The sequence below is a fragment of the Polypterus senegalus genome, chromosome 10 (assembly GCF_016835505.1).
Source record: "Polypterus senegalus isolate Bchr_013 chromosome 10, ASM1683550v1, whole genome shotgun sequence".
NCBI classification, from domain to species: domain Eukaryota; kingdom Metazoa; phylum Chordata; class Cladistia; order Polypteriformes; family Polypteridae; genus Polypterus; species Polypterus senegalus.
In genome coordinates this window covers 4,769,738-4,785,196 of record NC_053163.1, presented here as the reverse complement: position 1 = coordinate 4,785,196, position 15,459 = coordinate 4,769,738, and the positions used below count along the sequence as shown (strand labels likewise).

Here is a 15,459-nt window from a genome sequence, read left to right as displayed (position 1 = left end):
GGGGGTCAGGATGACCAGGTCATGGTGGGATCGGGATACACCCTGCCCTTTACGAAGGATGCCCAGAGATCTTTCATGACCACAGAGAGTCGGGATTTCGTTTTTTACGTCTCCTCTGAAGGACGGCGCCATGTTTACAATGCAGTGTCCCTGTCGGTGGGATCCACACTCAGACCACAGGGTAAGTGCCCCCTGCTGGCCTCGTCCAGCAGCAAACCAAGCTTTTTCTAGCTGTTCTCCCATCCAAGGGCTGGCCAGGCCCACACATACGTAGCTTTAGGTGGATGACGTGTACTGAAGTGGAGGTGGTATGGCTGCTGTACCTCACACCACATGTGTCTATGGTCCTACTTTGTACTTCTTAACGTTCAAAGGCTTGAAAATCGTAATAAAATGAATCCGGAATCCTGAAAGACGTGTTCTAAGCCCAGGTTGCTTTATCCTCCTTGTCCAAGATCGTGGATTTTTTTAAAAAAGACTTGTGCTTTCTTAACTTGTGGCTTTCTCTCCTCTTTGATTCTCTAACATTTGCTGCACTCTTCTGACTTTGACGACAACGAGTTGGTTTTCCTGGTTTCGACTCTCACTATTTATTATTTCTGGACACGTTTACATCTCCTGCTTTCCAGTCCGCACGTTTAGGCCGTTCCAGAGCCCGAGGCGAGCTGGCGGGTGCCGCATTAGGGTGCGGATGGCCATTTCTTCAGACTGCTCCCAGGTGTCCTTCCATGACGGGTTTCTTGTGGCTCACCATCCACCCCGTCAGCCTTCGAACTGTACACTTACGGTGATTGCAGAAGATAATTTGAGATGTTCCTTGGTTTGTTTGCAGGTTGTCACTGAAATTCAGCTCTATGAGCCATTCAACTACCTGCCAATAGTGTTGGGGAGCACAGCTGGGGGGCTCCTCCTATTGGCTCTCATAACTGGCGCACTCTACAAGGTGAGACCCCACCCTCTTCTTTACTATACTTCATTTATAGGTCTGGAGCAGCAGCAGCCCTTGGCATAGAGGGTGGCAAAGCAAGCGGGCACTTTACTGACTCCTCCTCCTTATTTTGTTTTTCAGGCTGGCTTCTTTAAACGGCAGTACAAAGACATGATAAACGAGGCCGAGGACCCCTGTGATGCCACAGAAAGCCCCAAAGAAGACTCTGCCTAAGATCCCCTTAATGCCTTTGCCTGGTTCTGCTGGTCACTCAAGGGTTACTCTAAGTTGGTGCCAGCTAGCTCACTGAGATTTGAATGAGCTTGTGCAGCCATTCTGCTGCTGGTATAGTCAAGCCAGCCGGGGGTCCGTCTGCATATAAATACTCCACCCAACCCAAGCCATCGCTTAATCACTGCTCATGGGATATGCTGCCGGGAATCTTCTTCTGCAGGAGATGTGACCAAATGATGCAGTTCATCACAGAAGGGATGGCCTATGGAGTGAGGATGTGAGGACGAAGCTTTGGGCATTGCAACGCTGTGTGTGTGCGCACACGAATCTCACTCTCCGAGATGACAAAATCATCCCTTGCTATACTGTATGTTGTAAATAGAAAAGGAAATAAATTAAATAAAACAACCATTCGACATGAAATGGCTTTGAAGCTTCGGGGTCTTGATTTTTTTTAAATTTGAGTGTGCTTGAGCGTGAACCCCTGTTGGCACACGTGTGTGTTGGCATGACTGCCACCCTGCATGTATGCACACGTGTCGGTGAGTCGTGTCAGATCACGTGTGTCAGCATTTCATATAGTGCCTTTTACAGCACCATCACATTCCAAACGCAATTCAAATTCATTTAGATCAGGGGTCCCCAACTCCGGTCCTGGTGGGCCGCAATGGCTGCAGCTTTTCATTCGCACCCTTTTCTTAATGAGTGACCTGTTTTTGCTTCTAATTAACTTCTTCTGAATTCATTTTAGGGTGGCACGGTGGTGCAGTGGTAGCGCTGCTGCCTCGCAGTAAGGAGACCCGTCTGGGTTCACTTCCCAGGTCCTCCCTGTGTAGAGTTTCCATCTTCTCCCCGTGTCTGCGTGGGTTTCCTCCCACAGTCCAAAGTCATGCAGGTTAGGTGGATTGGCGATTCTAAATTGTCCTGCAGTGGGTTGGCACCCAGTCTGGGATTGGGTGTTGGCTGGGATTGGCTCCAGCAGACCCCCGTGACCCTGTGTTCGGATTCAGCGGGCTGGAAAATGGATAGATGGATGAATTCATTTTATCTGACTTGTTCTTGGAAACTCAGACCCCTTGATTGATTTTCCTTAATTAGCAGCCAAACAAACTCTATATAAAAGTCAAAGTGTGTTATGTATGTTCCGGCATCACGTCCGAACGGCTGGAGCGATTTTCATGAAACTTACTACACGTTTTCTCATACCGTAGGGTGAAATCAACCGTAACCCACCCCCTTCTGAAGAAGGATGGGGGCTGACCTTGCCGTCTTGTAGGCATATTATCATCCAGTTGACATTCGGAACGACCACCAGGGGGCGAACTGGAGGTGACTGCCAGCATTCTTCATGTTTGAGTGCCACCACCGCGCCCGCCTGTTGCTTTTCAAATTAAATAGAGTTGGCCGGTTCCGAGCGTCAATTGGATGATAACATACATACAACACGGATATTAGTGAGTCTTCATTGTTTAAAGTTGTGTTTTTTTCTTCTATTTTTCTCAAACATTTAAAAAAAAAACAAAACACTTTATTCTCTTCCCGGGCAATGCTGGGTATTTCAGCTAGTGCTGAGATACAAAATGAGCCAAAACAACTGGTGTCCATCAAACAATATCTGAAAATAAAGAAAGGTGACGGTCGCAGGAATGCTGATCATCTCAGGTCCACAAAACATTTGACCAGTGTGCTCTAAGAAAAGAGAAACCCCCCAAATTCGGACATGTCTGCTATTTCACAACAAGCTATGGAATTAAAGAACGAGTTTAATGAACAACAAGAGTCGGAACCTCATTAAGCAGCTGGTTGGAGTGAAAGTGGTTGGAGTTTGAGGCCCTGACTTAGTTGGTCTTCTCACTTCACATTTCATTTCTATCCAAGGAAAGACATGAAGCAACTGAGAGGAACGAAGAAGAAGAAATTCAGGGGAGCAAAAAAAAAAAAAATTCAATTAAAACTAATTCAAAAGAAGTTAATTAGCGAATTCAAAAAAGGGTGAGAATGAAAACCTGCAGCCACGGCGGCCCTCTGAGATTTTGATCAACGCATACGAAACGCAAGCTGGAGAGAAAGCGGATGGACAGACAGACAACACATTGAGGCTGATTATCAGACGAGAGAGGCTGAGTTACTCGACCTGACTCATCTGCGCTTATCATCTCGACAGAACGCCCTTCTTAACTTCCTCCACTCCCATCACCCTACCACACCCTGCTGTCTTAAAAGCCCCCTCAGCCTGCGCCCTCAGCCATCATAGCCTCAGGGAACATGAAGTCCGTCCTCCTCCTGCTGGCCTCGTTTTCTGCAGGTAAGAATTTGTCATTTGGATCTGCAGTTGCAGGTAGCGCCCCCTGCTGGGTGGGTCATTTTGTTATTTTTTTAATTTTGATTTTGCTAACTGATGGGGTACTTTGGGGTGACTGACTGGTCCTCTTGATGAGGAGATGGCGCCATGTGTGGCCTCTTATCCATTGATCTTCCCACTTGGTCTCCTGGCTTACAGGCTGTTTTCTTGGCTGTAGGTGTCTGGACTTTGAGTCCTGCGTGAGGTTAGCAATGTTAGAATTGGTGGGCCTTGAGAAGGGGGGATGAAAGCTCACTGCGTCCTCCACTGCCCATCGCTTATGACTCTTCCTTACTGCAGATACGCCCCTGCTATTTGCATCCTGATCGTGTGTGCAAACTGCTCTCAAGATGTTACTGTAATCTGCTCATCATTAACTCTTCCTGTCAATCCCCCAAATCATGAGACCCCCAGAGTCCTGCCCAGGAGTATCAAACTTCACGTTTGTGGACTTTAATATGTTTTTATTTTATTCTTGTAAGGTATATGATGTCCACCTTAGCTAGTAAATGGATGGGCACAAAAGAGGTGGAGCATTGTGATCTACTGGAAAATGGGGAGAAGTGATCTGCTCCTATCCCCCTGCAGCCCCACAGATTACTGTACGAAATGTGGGTGGGGGGGGTCCTACCAGTAACAGAGAACAGAAAGCCCTTCACTGTCTTGAGTGCTTCACAGACTGGGAGGGGGCCTGAAGTCAGAGTGGCAGCAGAGTGGGTGGGGCCTGATGTCAGAGTGGCAGCAGAGTGGATGGGGCCTGCTCTCAGAGTGGGTGGAGCCTGTGATGTCTGAGTGGCAGGAGAGTGGGTGGGGCCTGATGTCAGTATCGCAACAGAGCAGGTGCGGCTTAATGTCAGAGTGGGTGGGGCCTGAAGTCAGAGTAGCAGCAGAGTGGGTGGGGCCTGATGTCAGAGTTGCAGCAGAGTGGGTGGGGCCTAAAAACAGAGTGGCAGCAGAGTTGGTGTGGACTGATGTCAGAGTGGGTGAGGCCTGAAATCAGAGTGGCAGCAGAGTGGGTGGGGCCTGATGTCAGCATGGCAACAGAGTAGGTGCGGCTTAATGTCAGAGTGGCATCGGAGTGGGTGGGGCCTGACGTCAGTGCGGCAGGAGGCTGGTTGGGGTTTGATGCATGAGTGGCAGCCCCCTGCTGTCACAGGATCTGAAATCCTCAGACATTTAATGTCCCACTCAAGCAGCCTACAAAGATCATACCCTTCCTTTGGAATGCTCCCTGTGCTCATCCCTCCTTGGGACTGTTAAAAAAAATCTCTGCTGGTCAATTTCTTTCTGGTCAGGGTGCATCATGTTTGAATTTGTACCCTCCACAGCTTGTAAAATGCCTTGTGATGTACTTCATTGCTGCAGGGCGCTATAAAATTAAAGGTCTTGTAAAGGAGCTCTTCAGTGCCCTTTTCTTCTTCCCTTTTTGTGATGGAATTGAGCAATGTCTGGGGTGGGTTAACCACAGCTTCCCTCTGGCCTTTTGCCCTGGTGTTGCCAAGGTGACAACGTAAATGTCTTCCTAAAGTGGCGAAACTCGACTAACTAATTAGTTCCCACACACATACACACACACAGAAATGACTACTGACCCAGAGAACACTCATCAAAATACAAATCAATCAATCAGTCTTTGTTTAATAGTCAAAGTAGACCATCAGGGGGCGCTTTAACAAAACTAAAGTAGAGGAGAATTTCAAGTGAAAAGGCCGATTGCTCAACACCATTTATTTGAATTAGTCTGCTGCCGTCTCCCCGGCAGACTCTTGAGCGATTTGTTTTCTTCTGAGGATTGGCCAGAATGTTCAAATCCTGTACGGCCGAAAATTGAGTTTAAAAGTGAAATTGGAAGGTGACCACTGAAGGAGCATCTCACGCTGACCCCTGGAGAGTAGGAGACCCAAAGCTAAAATAACGTTGATCATTTAGAAGCAGGAAATATCTAGAAAAGAGATATGATTGCGTGAATGCCGCCTGTTTGGGGGCACAATGCCAAGTGTGTGCTCTCCTGCTGGCCCTAAAGCTGGATTGGTGCTTCAGTTAGGCCCCGCCCTTCTCCCACTGTTTCCAAATGCCAACAGGAGCGCAGCCTTGTCTGTGAGTGAGCAGCGCCCTCTGCTGGCCATCTCTTATGGGTTGTGGTTTGTAAAATGGTGTCCTTGTTTTTATGTACATTTAGAGGATGAAAATTGTTTGTCTATTTTTTTGTTGTGCAAAATGTCAGATCCCTTATTTAAATGACAACAATGCAACCTCAACGTGTAATCCTCCGCTTATTTAGCTAACATCCGACTTAAGTGGTAAATGTCAAACTGAATGGATAAATGTGCACCTTAAATGGTAAATAGCCATCTTAAATATTAAATGTGCAATGTTAATTTGTTTAACATTTAAGGTGGAGATTTGATGTTTAAGTTTGACATTTACGGTAGATATGAACAATCTGGGTAGGACATTTACCATTTATCATGGACATCTACCATTTAAACAAGATATATTTACTAGTTAGCCAGGATATTTAACATTTAAACTGAATATTTACTAGATTATTGGGGCCATTTTACCATCTGTGTTGGCAATTTACCATTTAGTGGATATTTTACAAATTAAGTTGGATACTTTGGTATTTCTCAGGGACATTTGCCATTTAAATCAGATATTTACAGTTTAGCAGAGATATCTAACATATAAATTGAATATTTACTAGTTTATTAGGGACATTTGCCATCCAAGTTAGATATTTGCAATTCCAGTTTCACATTTAATATTCATATTGGATATTTACTGTTGACCATTTAATTCATGTAGTTACCATTTAGCAGTGACATTTAAATTGGATGTTTACTATGTATTGGGGGAATTTACCATCTAAGTGGGATTTCTGCAATTTAAGTGGGACATTTTAACATTTAAGTAGGGAAATTAATAATTTGAATGGGATATTTACAGTTGGTCAGGGAAGTATAACATTTAAGCTGAATATTTACTATTTTATTAGAGACATTTACCATCTAAGTTGGATATTTGTAATTTATTGTAAGTGGACATTTAATGTTTAATTGCTTGTTTACCGTTTAGCAGGGATGTACCATTTAATTTAGATATTGTTTCCTGAAGAGGCATTAGCTCTCTTGGAAATGTGTTCTTTTGAAATTGTGGCATATTAAATAACTAAATAATATCGTAATATACCAGAAAAGGCGATATCCCTCCCATCGTGATTACGGCGGTACAAGAATCACATGAGAAAAAATATCTTTTAGCTTACATTTACTGACGTTTAACGCGGTGACAGACGGGAGGCAAATGTACAGACTTTTTATCCAGGTGGGAATCTGGATCAACGCAGCCTGCCATTTTTCGTCCCCACGCTGGGAGGTTTTTCGAACTTTGTTGACACAGCCTCGAAGGGTCTGGCTGCTGTCTAAGCCTATTATACTGTTCTTCTTCATTTGCTGGTCTTCTCTGTCTCCAAACAAGGGCTGAATTCCTCCTCCACAAAATACAGAACTATCATAGTGCTTACATGCCGGTTCTCATTCTCCCAATAAGGAAAGAAGATTTTGTGCTGACAGAGGACAGAAATACCCTAACCTGTGTTTAAGCTGACTATACAAGCCTCCAGTTGTCTTTGGCTATCTAATCCAATGCTTGGCTAGCAATTCTAACTGCTGGCCGATGTTAAGAGTGGTGACCAGCAGGGGTCAGTGTTAGGGCCGCTGCTATTTTTAATATATATAAATGATTTAGATAGGAATATAAGTAACAAGCTGGTTAAGTTTGCAGATGATACCAAGATAGGTGGATTAGCAGATAATTTGGAATCCGTTATCATTACAGAAGGACTTGGATAGCATACAATCTTGGGCAGAATTGTGGACGATGAAATTTAATGTCAGTAAATGCAAAGAATTACACATAGGAAGTAAAAATATTAGGTTTGAATACACAATGGGCGGTCGGAAAAACGAGAGTATACCTTATGAGAAGGATTTAGGAGTCATAGTGGACTCCAAGCTATCAACTTCACAACAGTGTTCAGAAGCCATTAAGAAGGTTTACAGAATGTCAGGTTATATAGCGCCTTGATGTGTGGAGTACAAGTCACAGGAGGTTCTGCTCAACATTTATAACACACTGGTGAGGCCTCATCTGGAGTCCTGTGGGCAGTTTGGGTCTGCAGGCTACAAAAAGGACATAGCAGTGCTAGAGAAGGTCCAGAGAAGAGCGACTAGGCTGATTCAGGGCTACAGGGGATGAGTTATGAGGAAAGATTAAAAGAGCTGAGCCTTTACAGTTTAAGCAAAAGAAGATTAAGAGGTGACATGATTGAAGTGTTCAAAATTATGAAGGGAATTAGTCCAGTGGATCAAGACTTGTATTTTAAAATGAGTTCATCAAGAACACGGGGACACAGTTAGAAACTTGTGATGGGGAAATTTTGCACAAACATTAGGATGTTTTTCTTTACACAAAGAACGAGAGACACTTGGAATAAGCAACCAACTAGTGTGGTGGACAGTAAGACGTTAAGGACTTTCAAAACTCGACTTGATGTTTTCTTGGAGGAAACAAGTGGACAGGACTGGCGAGCTCTGTTGGGCTGAATGGCCTCTTCTCGTCTAAATTGTTCTAATCTTCTAATATTCTAATGACACAGCAGTAAATTGTGCCTCTTCGTGCGGCTCAAATGCGCCTCCCCATCCCTCCGTACTCCACGTCTTCATTTCCTACCCTTGTTCTTTGCAGCCTGGCTGCCTTCACACACTTTCAACCTGGAAACAGAGAAGAGCCACATGTTCCAGACGGGAGCCGAGTGGTTTGGACATCAAGTTCTGCAGATGGACTCGGGTGGCACGTGGTGAGTGCATCTGTCAGGAGGAGAGGAGTGACGGCTTGTGGTCCGGTGGTTCTCTCTTTCCTCCTCTGTTGGTGTCCTCACCACTTCTTAATGTCTCTGTAGGGTGGCGGTCAGCTCCCCGCTGGAGGACAACAAGAATGGGAAAATCTACCAGTGCAGCTATAATAACATGCAGTGTTCTGCCTTGGAAATTACAGGTAATGAGCCATTTGGGTCTCGCAGGTCTCAATATCTGCTGCTTGGGTCCATGGAGGTCCACCAAATGTTGGAAGGTGACAGATATTCTATACAACAAAGGCCTGAGTCAAGTCGAGTCAAAGTTTTATGTCACATGCACCTAATACAATGACACTTGTACTTGCATGGCTCCTCAGAACATCTGACAAACATACAACGCAATTAATAAATAAATAAGTAAAAGTACGCAAAGTGGTGTGAAAGATGGAGGACTGGATTCAGCGACCTTACGCCAGACCACTGGTATGGCCTTACAAAGGAGCTTTGGCTTCTTCAATGATGCCTCTGACAGTCCACAGCCCCCTGAAGAGCGTGTCCCTGTCTGGTCTGAACCCAGGGGGGCTACACTGTCCTCTTCTCTTTGAGGGTAACACGAGCTTCACTCACCTGGGGCACTAAATAAGTGAAAAAAGCCATCCTTAGTCTGGTTGAGGGGTCCACCAGTATTAGAGCTAGACCAGTCATCCATCCTGGGGTCCTTAGTTGTATCCCACTCCTGACACTAAAGACACAACGGATGCAGGAATGGATCCCTTATGTCAGACTGCTGGTGTGGTCCTGAACATCTCACTTCTTCTGTGACCACCTCCATTACGCCACTCCTGTCTTTTGGCACTCCCAGATGCCTCATCCACTCAGCCAGCATGTCTATGCCTGCCAGGTCCTCCTCACTACGCTCACCCAGGGTAAGAGGCAACCCAACTACCAACCTATACCCCAGTTTGTGAGCCAATCTATGGGCAGGTTCCATGATAGGCCTCAGAAGCAGGGGAGATGCAGAATAGAGTGCTTATTGACAGTGGCCATATAAGTGGCCCATTCACGATGTCTACGGAGCCACTTATATGGCCTGCTACTCCAGTTGTGGTCTCCTGAAGATCACGTCAGCTCCGGACAATATGGGAGCCCTTTGACTAGGCCTCGGCACTAAATCTCCATGCAGGTTTCCAGCCTACACTTAATGGAGAGAGGAACTGAGGAAACAACCCTGGCCCATTGGTTAGAGACATAAACTAAGCCACAAACAGACACACTTAAAAAGTAGGATTAAGAAAGTAATCCAAAAAACAAAATCACAATCAATAATCGGAGCAGAAAAATGAAAAACTAGAAGGATCAAAAGTAAAAACTTGCAGTCACCCAGAAAACAAGCATAAGGGACATGTGGGAGTCGAACAACATGAGCTGGTAAGCCATGTTTGATATAAGAGGACACAAAATCATGATGGGATTGCTAGTGCTGGCTTCCCCACCCACAGCCCCCAGAGTCTGCTGTTGTAATGACCAGTGCAAGGTGGTCCGTCCAGAAGGACACAAGTGGAAATGTGATCAGGAGATGGAAGAATTTATTTATGGCGTAGTCAAAAGTCAGAAACCCGACTACCAAAAACAAAACAAAAGACCCCAGTAAGGCTGGGATTGGCTCCAGCAGACCCCCGTGACCCTGTAGTTAGGATATAGCGGGTTGGATAATGGATGGATGGAAAGTCCGATAAGCTCAGGCTATCGTCCAGTCTTTGCCGCTCAGCTCGAGTGTCCAGTCTTCACAGCTGGGCCAGGGTCTTGAAAGAGTGTCCTGAAGGTCCAAGCTGGGGACAAGGCTGAGTGACCCCACCCAGAACTTCAAGTGTCTGTCTACTTAGGGTCCCCAGTCATCGCCACCATGGGATGGTCCATCCATAGAGTCATCTCAGCAAGGAGGTGGCCCAGCTGTTTAGCAGTCCCAGCCCTCATTTGGGGGGCACTCCAGTGTTGCTGGCTGGGCTTTCATCAGGGGTCACTTCACAGTGGGTATCCACAACCTCAGTAGGGAGAGAGGCACTCACATCTGGCTACACAGGACTCTCCATGAAGGCATTCATTCTGAACTCCCTTTCTCAGCCAGGCTCTAGTTTAGTGTCCCTGTCACTGGTAAAAATGAAAACCCGAGACCACCAGGTGGAACGCTTTGTTATTTTGCTTTTCTTTAATATTTGTATCCGAAGTGTCGTGACAGCTAAGTGAACAGCATTTACCTTTCCCCACAGGCACTAAGCAGACTGAACGGTGGGCCATGGGGATGTCACTCGTCAGCAGTTCAAAGCAGCTTGTGGTAAGTCTCAGACAAACGAACAGTAGGGGGCACCCTACGCTGGCAGGCGGCCAGTGGAATCTTGCAATACACAGACAGACATTTTTTTTTTTTTTTGCAATTGTCATAAAATACATTGTTACTTGTGTTCCGGATTTAATTTTGGGTTTAGAATCATCAGGGATTAGTCCGTTTATAGAATAAATATCGAGAACGTTATTTCTAGTTGACTTGTGAGGTTTCTATAACTCTTTTGGGACTCCCTCAACGGGACGACACCCCGAGGTGCATCCCACATCTGTGGAAGACTCCTTATCCACTGCAGGGGGCAACCGCAGGCTCACAATGCTGTAATGACTCACTGCAGAAGCAAATCCGAGCCGACCGTAGTGGCGCTATAAGTGCCTGTCGTCGATTGGTGATGCAAGGAGTGTTATACTTGGCCATTAACTTGGCCATGACCCTGCCTGACTGCTGTGTCTGTGTTTAGGAGAGCGGCAGATCACGCTACAATAAATAACCACCGGGCTGCTGGTTTTGCTAAAGTACTGAGACTCAGCTTCGTGTTTTGGGGTGCAAGACGGCAACTCGCACGTCATAATATACCGTATTTACTCGTGTACCACTCGCACATTTTTTTCCCGAAAATTAGCATTAGAAAATCAGGTGCGCGTCATACACGAGGAAATGTAATTCTGTGATGTTTACTTCTTCTGCTTGGGCTCGCTCGCCCACTCGCGCTCTCTCTCGCTTGACAGCACTCTCTCTCTCTCTCTAAACGCCTCCTATACAAACACTACGCACATCGTACACGGGGCAAAACTTTTTTCGCGATTTTCTTTGTAAAAATTAGGGTGCGCGTCTTACACGAGGGCGCTTGGTACATGAGTAAATGCGATATAAACAAGGACGCAAATTTAATTTACTTGCTTTCCTCGGTGGATCAGCAACAATGAATTAACATTAGCGTAGTAAGTATGATTTTTGACGTCTTTCTTTCTTTCTTTGGCTCGTGGCTTACCCTTTATATTTCGGTTTCCTGGTGTAGCTTGGTCTCCACCGATTCCAGCTCCTGTCTGCTCCTGGCCTTGTCTTGATGTGATTTTACTTAAAATTTTTATTTGCTCTCTCTTCAGTCAGTCAGTCATTTTCCAGTCCGCTATATCCTAATACAGGGTCATGGGGGTCTGCTAGAGAAAATCACAGGGCTCAAAGTAGGAACAAATCTCGGGCAGGGCGCCAGCCCACCACAGGGCACACACTAGGGACAATTTAAGATCGCCAACGCACCTAACCTGCATGTCTGGACTGTGGGAGGAAACCCACGCAGACACGGGGAGAACATGCAGACTCCAAACAGGGAAGACCAGGGAAGCGAACCCAGACGGGTCTCCTACCACTGCGCCACCATGCCGCCTCTTATGTTTAAAAATTCAGCTTTCAACCTACTGTATTTGGTGTTTTTTGAGTATGGATATTTCAAATTCCCAAAGACGTATTTCAGATGTTAGAAATGATTTTTATGCCATTTGCATATCCATTTTACTTTGCATATGGACGATACTGTTTTGTGAGCCTGTTGTTAATGATGTGAGTCTCTGGGGGTTGCTGGGGGTCTTGGGGGGTCACGGTGACGGACGTCAGTAGCGCAACAACTTTAAAGGTTACCACTGACATTCAATTCCGATCCGAGTTTGCGGATATTCACTTAAAACATTTTAAGTGCGATCTTGTTTATGGTTCTCAACATTTTTGCTACGTATTTTTGTTGGCTTTCGATTTGAATGTGCTAGCAGTGCTGTCTGACTTTTGGCTTTGAAGTTTCTGCATGTTGACCACGTCGTATTCTCCTGATCCTCCTCGCTACAATACCTCGTCTCTCATGGAGTCCGTGTAGCTGGTTGTTTTCTTCCTCAAATTGATTCTCAGACTTTTCGCAGCATCCTTAGCTCTGTGGGTAACACAAGATGTGGAGATTCTGTGAAACGACACTTCAGTCCTCATTCCACAGCCTGAAGAAGTGGGGCAACACTTGCTGGTATTCTAACCCTAACCCTAACCCTTTGCTCTGATGTTCCAGCTAGGGCCCGGTGTCTTTCCGTAGTCCGTCTCGCCGTCTCATTGGAGGTTTACCAGCTTGGCCATGTGAAGTTGCAGGACCACCAGAACGCTACTTTTCATGTCTAGCTGTCATCAGGCATAGGGTCTTTTATTTTAATGCCATCATGATGACGTCCTTGAAGCCAGTTATACACCGAATTTCCTTGTTTTCATTACGACCTCTCATCATCCATCTCTTCATTGCATGCTGTGTGAGTTGAACCTTCTCTGCATCCATTTTGCATAAATTCCATACTGTCCTGGCCCGGCAGGAAAACCGATTACTAATTTCCTGAGTACACTGAGAGAAGTGGGCAAAACCAAAGCAACCGAAACCCTGACGAGAGGCAAAAATCAAAGTCAAATAACAGGCAATAAGTGGAAGACCAGGCAAGGCAAGAAGAAGAAGAGTAAACAGCCAATAAGTCCAAATGAAAATATTGATTTTTATCTGCCGATCAGGTAAAGCTCATAGCAAAAGGCTGACCTGCTAGGCCATCTGCTGGTCAAGTCAAGGTCACGACCCCAGAGACCACGCCCTTAGAAACGGGTGACGCCACCCTGACAACAGTACACAATATGGCTTCTGTCTCAGCCTAATCCATGACACAAACCTCACAGGCGTATTTCCTCGATAGTAAAACTACGGCGTAGAACGTATTTGCTTTTGCTTTGGCCAATTTTGATCTCTTGTAAAATTAGCTTTATGCGGTTGAAAGTAATCATCTATCGGCGTGATATCGTTCACTCTAGCGTGTGTGTGGAAGTAATCGCTTGACCGAGGCAGATATACGAACTGACGACTTTAGTCCCATCAGCCCCTGGGGTTGCGCATGCACGTCATTTTATCTCAACGGATCTCCAGGCCCACTGCTTCACTTGCTTCCTCAAGATCATGTAGACACCATTTTGGATCCTCGACTTTATGGGTGGCAATCACAATGCCATCAGAAAACTGAAGTCGGGCGAGTTTCTTGCCATTGATGTTGATGCCTCGGTCTTCCCAGGTGAAGATTTCTTCTAGAGCCTCTGTAGACAGCTTTGGTGAAATTGTGTCGCCTTGGTGAACACGTCAGCTTATCGGGATGTTGATTGGGTGGTAGAACAACGTAATATCAGTTGAGCAGTCTTTGCTTATTGACTCGCGCATTGACTTGACTTTGTTTCCTCAAGGCGTTGACCATCGCATTTCATTCTAGGCTGTTGAATGCTTTCTCGTAACCCACGAACACGAGACATAAAGGCATGTGAACTTCTCTTGCTCGCTCCATTAGCTGATTGAGTTTGGTGGTCATAGTTGAGTATCCTCTACCAAACCTGACGTGTTCCCGTGGTTGCTACTCATCCAAGCTTGCCTCCATTGTTTGCTGTCGCCCAAGTGAAGAGTTTGTAGGCAGTGGAAAGTAAGCAAATTGGGAATCCATTGGTAAATATCTCAGGGTTGTCATTTATATGGAAAAGAATGGCCTTCGATTCCACTGCTTTGGAATATCGCTCGAGTCTAGGTGGTCATTAAACAGCTTGGAACTAAACAGAAACAAATCGATCAGTCGGCTACTTGTGTGTGTTTTTACAGGGCTGTGGGCCCCACTATGAGCACCTGTGTGGGAAAAACATGTACCTGAATGGCGTCTGCTACCGCTTTGACAGAGAGCTTCAGACTACGGCATCGAGGAACATCACCCCTGGGTACCAAGGTGAGTCCATGAAGGACAGGTTTGTGTCGGACGTGGACACATAGAAGGCCACTAAGTGCGCTTCTCTGTTCTCCACAGAATGCACCGTCAGAGGCATCGACATTGTATTTCTTATCGATGGATCAGGCAGCGTTTTAGGTCCCGACTTTCAGAACATGAAGGTGTTTATGATGCAGATCATCAATAAATTCTCGGGGAGGAACACCAACGTGAGTAGCTCCTTCACTTTCTTCTTATCGAGTAGAAGGTCTCTCCAGGGTAATCTTAAAGAACATCAGAGCAGTGACCCCAGTGGTTTTATTTACTTTGTTTTTTATGATTATTAAGACACACCAATCATCCACTTTCAAACCGGCTTAATCTAGTTCAGGTCACAGGGGCTGGGAGCTTATTGAAGAAACATCAGGCACAACTAGGGAATCCATTCCCGGACAGGTTTATCCATTCCCGGGAATTTGGGAATCCCGGGCTCCCGGGGATGACACAGTGCACGGGCATCTCACATGTGAACAGTTTTAGAATGACCAACACTTATTTTTAATAAAACTACTGCAATATGTTGACACCAATAAAAGACGAACCTTATCTACAAGCAGTTCATGCCATCATACAAGTACATGTATCTAGTTCAGTGGTGCCCAATGCGTCGATCGCATTGCATTCAAAAAAAAATCTTTTTTTTAACGTTAGTGTATCATATATCCTCCCTATGGTATTTGCCACTTGATTGACATACCGGGCGGCCAGTCTGAGATCTCTTTTCTTCTAACACACTGGTCATCTCGCACACACGATCAAACGCGCAAGCTACTGCAAAACTCCGGCTGTGATCTAGTTAGCCTTCCAATTTATATCGACAAAAGAAGGGATTTTTAAAAAATTGTTCATGGAGGGTATGGGCTGGATGTGGAATTAGAAGAAGATTTTTTTCTCTCACAATGTCGTTTGTCTGATCTGTCAATCTATCATTGCTATTCCAAAGAAGGAAAA

At 45.5% G+C, this 15,459-nt stretch overlaps 2 protein-coding genes across 2 annotated transcripts in view; both read left to right on the top strand.

The window, feature by feature from the left end:
• The window catches only part of LOC120536578 (integrin alpha-M-like), a 60,358-nt gene extending 59,194 nt beyond the window's left edge, over window positions 1-1,164 (top strand). The window contains exons 29-30 of the mRNA XM_039764967.1: window positions 833-943; window positions 1,070-1,164. Coding sequence (XP_039620901.1) covers window positions 833-943; window positions 1,070-1,162 — 204 coding nt within the window. The 3' untranslated portion in view covers window positions 1,163-1,164. The remainder of the gene's footprint in view (window positions 1-832; window positions 944-1,069) is intronic.
• A 2,243-nt stretch (window positions 1,165-3,407) lies between these two features.
• Window positions 3,408-15,459, top strand: part of LOC120536575 (integrin alpha-X-like) — a 50,433-nt gene continuing 38,381 nt past the window's right edge. The window contains exons 1-6 of the mRNA XM_039764964.1: window positions 3,408-3,467; window positions 8,253-8,364; window positions 8,467-8,561; window positions 10,629-10,693; window positions 14,349-14,469; window positions 14,548-14,678. Coding sequence (XP_039620898.1) covers window positions 3,428-3,467; window positions 8,253-8,364; window positions 8,467-8,561; window positions 10,629-10,693; window positions 14,349-14,469; window positions 14,548-14,678 — 564 coding nt within the window. The 5' untranslated portion in view covers window positions 3,408-3,427. The remainder of the gene's footprint in view (window positions 3,468-8,252; window positions 8,365-8,466; window positions 8,562-10,628; window positions 10,694-14,348; window positions 14,470-14,547; window positions 14,679-15,459) is intronic.